The sequence below is a fragment of the Sinocyclocheilus anshuiensis genome, unplaced genomic scaffold (genome assembly GCF_001515605.1).
Source record: "Sinocyclocheilus anshuiensis isolate Anshui unplaced genomic scaffold, SAMN03320099.WGS_v1.1 scaffold2872, whole genome shotgun sequence".
NCBI lineage: Eukaryota > Metazoa > Chordata > Actinopteri > Cypriniformes > Cyprinidae > Sinocyclocheilus > Sinocyclocheilus anshuiensis.
The window spans coordinates 270766-276626 of record NW_015560619.1 but is presented as its reverse complement, the minus strand read 5'-3'; the positions used below and the strand labels follow the sequence as shown (position 1 = coordinate 276626).

The 5861-nt window shown below is 36.1% G+C and overlaps 1 protein-coding gene across 4 annotated transcripts in view; it reads right to left on the bottom strand.

Annotated features, from left to right (window-relative positions):
- The window catches only part of eeig1b (estrogen-induced osteoclastogenesis regulator 1b), a 39019-nt gene that overhangs the window by 10144 nt on the left and 23014 nt on the right, over positions 1-5861 (bottom strand). For all 4 annotated transcript variants that reach the window (XM_016478203.1, XM_016478204.1, XM_016478206.1 and 1 more), the window contains 2 exons: positions 1082-1202; positions 569-598 (listed from right to left, as the gene is read on the bottom strand). In XM_016478203.1, the coding sequence (XP_016333689.1) occupies positions 569-598; positions 1082-1202 (151 nt within the window). The remainder of the gene's footprint in view (positions 1-568; positions 599-1081; positions 1203-5861) is intronic.

The following is a 5861-nucleotide window of genomic DNA, read 5'->3' as shown; positions in this document are numbered from 1 at the left end:
TATATATATGTGTGTGTGTGTGTGTGTGTGTGTACCTGGTATTTATCCCGTTACAAGGATAGTAATAAGAAATAGGGAATAAGGATAGTAATAACGATAGGAAACAAGCTTATAAAGCTCATATGTGTCCAGCTTTCTGTCTATTATCAGTGTTTGCTTGAATTTACTGTACAATTAACATAGGATGGTACAAGCAATGTTAACTGTGTGGTTTAGAGATTCTCAAGGTGTGGAAACACATGTCTATGGCAGGCCCAGACCAGAACACTGAATCCCTAACATTAACTTCCCACTGCATTACACCCTTTATATTTATGCAGTATTTCCTGCACATGTGATGTCCTGTGTGTCACGTAGTACAGTATGTATACTGGTATACAAGCATGTAACTCACAAGAGATTTGTGTTTGTAAACATAAAAAGCCCCAAGGAATAAAACCCAAACCTTTTGAATAACGGAGCATGAGAACAAACGTGCAATATAGACAGTACGTGAGGAAGAAACAATCAGATGGAGATAAAGAAAAAAGAGAGAGTGAAAAGAAAGGGATGAGGGGAAAGCTCTTACCTTTGAAAAAGCCTTTCCACCTTTAAGTTCCTGCAAGGACAAAAGAGACAGAGAGAGAGATTATTTGTTATGCAATGTTTGCTATTGGTGTGGTGACGCTATGAGGCAAAAGGAGTGAAGGGTAATGAGAGCAAAGGAAACCATGAGACAGCAAATATCCTGTATAGTGTAAACCAAACTCACTGAATACCTCCATAATCTCTGTTAAGTGGGATAAGGGTGTTTTATTCAACCACAGGCAAATTTAACAGATTTCAATTTGAGCAAGATCATATTAAAATTGTTTGGAAACTATCTCCAGCAGTTAATCTTTCATTTGTGCTTCAAATGCTTTTTATGTCTAAATATGATTGTTTTACCCTTGTCCTAGTATTTGTATTTAATATTCTAAACAAAGGCTGAAGTAAGTACTGAAGTAAGTGTCAGTGAACATATTACAACCCATTTGATCTGTAAAAAGGTAGCATAATGTTTTTATTGTGTGTCTTAAAATTTTAAGACTATAAGACTAACCTTACGCACAGACACTCGGCAAATGCAGGGGTCCAGGACCCCCGTGGCAGGACTGGCACTCATCTTACACACAAAGGAGAACTTCTTTCGCCAGCAAACACAGTTCTCCTGAACCTCCTGCCTGTGGAGAGAAACAGAGAGAGAATGAGTTATCAACATTATTACAAATCATTATGAGACGGCCAGGGAGGAGACCACAGATAAAACAAACAACACAATGAACTCCATGATGATTAACAAATGCACAACATGGTCAAACGTTCATTGCAAAAGTCTGGCCAGAGATGCTGAAAACTTGTGCAATCTATTTACTGGGACTAATCGCTCTTCACCACAACAGTCCATCTTTGTGAAACAACAGGACTTTGCACAGAAAATTTGAACATTAAAGAATCAGATTAGAACACAGCTGAGCTTTCAGTCACAAATGAAGCTAGACTGTGGCAGCAGAAGACGTACAGTACAGTATGAAATGTCAAAGGAACTATTCTCATCCTTTCATCTCTGCAGAGCTCTTTGATGAAAGTGGGTCAATATGTTCTCCCTTCGCTTTCTGTTATGTTCCTTCTCATCATCCTCCATTCCTGCAGCTCTTATGTTCTGGATCGCTCTCTTACATCCCCACCACTTTTATAAACTCTGAATGGATGGTAAAAGTTGTCTATTTGTTAGTTTGTGATTTTTTTCAAAATATTAATTTCAATTTATACAGTAACAAATATTGTGTTAATTTTGTAATGAAATGTTGACGTTTGATGCCAGTGGTGTGTTCTTGCACACAAGTATTAACTGAAGTTATTATTTAATAATCCCATGTACATATCAAATTGCCAATTATTCTTTGAAAAATATAGTATAATAATATGTTGTCATACCTTAAATAAAAATATAGACCTTTATATAATTCACAGAAACTACATGCACAAATACATTGACCAAGTTTTAACATTAACCCCTTTATTGCATTCAAATCCATATAACATGTACCTACATTTTCTAAAAAACAAAACAAAAAAAAACTGTTGTTTTCAGTACAGGAACCAACTTTGGAAATGTTTTAAGACAATCAAAATAAAAGTATACATAGTTATTATTTTTGTGTTCTAGGTCAATTTTGACTGGAGCATCAACTGAGTATTATGTTTTAGATAATCCGGACTCAGGTGAGAGTTCTTTAGGAACATTATCCGGCCCCTAATATGGTCACTGCAATCACAAAAGCAAGCACTGTTGTGTCTGTCTCACTAGATAAAGCTCTCTGACTGTTTCCACACGGTTATCCTTCATATTGTATGGTGCCTGGAGGTAGATTTGATGGCCTCCTCCTATCCTTTATTTACCCTGGGCTTGTTGCCAAGGCATCTGTCCCTGATATCCGCCGGCGTGCCAGGGAAAATCAGTGCGGATAACGGCACATCTATTACCCCAGTGTGACCCTGAACAGACTGGCCCTCCACCAACACCACACATGCACCAACTGCTGATGGGCTACAGGTCATGTTTGACTCAGCTAGATATGTCTGATAACAAAGATAACTTAGCATCCCAGACTAAACAGTTAGTTAGTTAGCGAACTGAAAATCTGTCCCATTTCAAAGCAAACTGTGTGTGAACCAAAACTACTCATCACAGTTGAGGATGAGGAAGACTTCCAAACTCACTCCACATGACACACACACACACGTTTGCAGCTACAGCCCCTGGCTTACAGTTCTTTCAGAGTCTGAGGAACATCCTATTGCTTTGTTCATTTGAGTGAGAAAGTGTTTCCTTCCTGTTCTCTAAGTGACATCAGACATTCACAAGTTCCTCTGAAACACTCAAGCACCTGTCAGCTCACAGCTGGAGGATGACTCATAAAGATTGAATCAAGACTTTCCTGGTGGTCCTAAGATCAAAGGAGAGCAGAATATTGCATTTTTCATCCTTAAGTTTTGAAAGAACAGACCTCATAGAAAAAGCATGAATAATCAAACATGACCTTTGTAAAAATAATGAAGTATGGTGAATCACAACTGGTCCACAGATTAGATAAATGTTACAACCTTCCTGACATTTTATATCCTGCTCCTTCAAGTTCTGTGTCTATTGTCACAAGTCCAACTGGCAGCCCACAAAACCACTGTGGCAAAACATGACTGGACAAACTTATAGGGTTATTCAATCATCACATTAGGTTGCAGGGAAATGCAGAAGGCCTTGGGCTTCCTCGGGAGTCCTAATGGGTTTTTAGAAAAGCTGTTTTACATTTATAATTAACAAAATCTGTGGTTATTATTACCTGAAAAGACGTTTTGTTCTACAACATAAATGACACATAAATGACACCTTAAACATGAATTTTAAAACTGCTGTGTGCGCTTTGAAAAGTGCATTCCAAAAGTACAAACTTTAGTATATATATATATATACTCATTTTAAAAACAATTCTAAAATGAGAATTTTAATTTTTATCAGGCTGAACCTATGTGTAGGTTCAGTCATTTGACTTTAATGGCAATGAATAGGTTCTTTTCATTGCTATTAAAGTGAAATAACTGAACAAACATTTTAGAAGAAAATGTATTTTGAAGAAAAAGGCTTTTGCATCTGAACTCTTCATATGTAAATATATATATATATAAATATATAATATAACTCATACAGCTTCAATTCAAATTCAGCAAAAAAAAAAGAAAAATTAAAAAGGCATTCTCAGTTTAGTTCTGAATGGTGCACAACCAACAAACATCAAACTGAAGATGGATGAACAATGCTTCTCTGCATGGGGTATATAAAACGGCAAAAGACATAACAATCAGCCACTGAATGACTCAATGTCAGTAAACTCACACACACATACACATGAACCCAAAGGTACAGATATGCACTGTAAAGTGGCGTCCTACATATTCTCACATGATATGTACTCAGGGTGACTCAGAAAGCCCCTGATTCACAAAACAAATCCAGATTGGAGCTTAGTTTAACCCTGGTTCCACCTGGATTCATTAAAACACACACACACAGCTCCAACAGCCCTTCTCAAAAGAGCCAGTGCAAAGCTTTTGTCACTAACCACACATCAGATGGGAAAGATAATCTGTGGTATGAGCAACCTGGCAAGCAATAAAGTCACTTGTGCCGCAATGAAAATATCTAACTTTACTGTAACAACTTAAATCTGTGACGTGAATAAAGCTGATAAAACTCCCATTCTTTCACAATTAGGTGAGAAAGTTGATACTTTCCATTATGAAGCAATTTCTTTTTATTCACTACTTTTGACAAATTAAAAATAAATAAATAAATAAAACAAAAATGGGCCAGCCAACTCAATAAAGGTAACTCAATGAATACTCACATTTGCTGTATTAAACCATAATTTGGTGTGACATAGTGGCTAAACATCACAACAGTTAGGTTTGAATCACATGAGCGATGACTCATCAGCTATTGCTGTTGTGCCCATGAGGAAGGCACTGAACCCTGGGATGCTCCAGCGGGACTGTCCAAATACAAGTCAATGTGGATAAAAGGGAATGATCTCAATATCTGTGACATGTGACACTGTGGTATAATGATTAACAACTGACTTCATATCATGATTGATGACTGCCATAATATCATGAAATGTGACACCCCTTAGTCATAACTGTAATCAAATGATAGCAAGCTCATTAAAGTGTAAAGCCTCATAAACCTCATTAGAGTTTAATAAACAAGGATCGATCCTCTCTGGACTCACATCTCAATATCAAAACAATGATTAGGTTCCACTTGTTATGAAGATGTAAATCATCAGTGGTGTGTATGTGGATTTTTAATGGTTTCCGCTTTGTCAAACACTTTCTTGTTAGTGTATACTTGTTACACTAGTGTACACTTGTTACTCTGTCTACCTTGTCTTTAATAAGGATTTTAATGCATGCTACCAATGTAAATTAACAATTAGCAAGTACCCTCATAAACACAGTAGGTCTTAAGTGAAAGCAAACAGCTGAGAAAGAAAGCATGTGTATAACAGTATCCTGGATCCGGGCAGCTCTTAAAGTGACAGCAGTCTAAACAGTAGTCTATTCTCGCTGTCTGTCATTCATGTTAATCAAACAACAAAAGAGAGAAAATCTCTCACTGCTCTTGACTAAATCACTTTTATTACTTTCATAAGAAATACAAATTTAATTTACAAAGTAAAGAATATGCAGTTTTTATACATTTGATTTCTTTATACAAAGTATGTAGCATTTCTTTATTTATTTGTTCTACTGTAGTTTTTTGTCCTATTGCTTATAATTAGTTTCTTATTCTTATTTGATCTTCAGTGAAAATTTTACTTGTCTTCAGTGAAAATTTTGATAACATAAAGACCTTATTTAAAGCAAAAATAACTATATTGTGAGGCTTCGTTTAGTCCATTTACTGTAACTACACACGGAACACCGTGTTTCCTCACGGACCATTATTACTGACGCACAACCGATCAACGCTGGACCATAGACTGTAAAAAAAAAAAGCGCTGGACATATTTAAGATCATAATCAATATGGTGGCTAGTTATAATGTCCCTACATTTGCTATGTTTTGTGAAAGACTAAGCGCCATTGTGTATAAAAAAATACCACAGAAAGAAAGTTAGTTAATATCACACGAAGAGTGCCAGGTTTCACCTCTAAAATCAGCATGATTACAAACATTTATTCAACAGTTCAGTAAACAAGAAGGTAATATTAAGAGACTTACGTTTTAGACACTATATTGCCTGATTTTGCTTTATTTTGCCAAAAAAAAAAAAAATAAT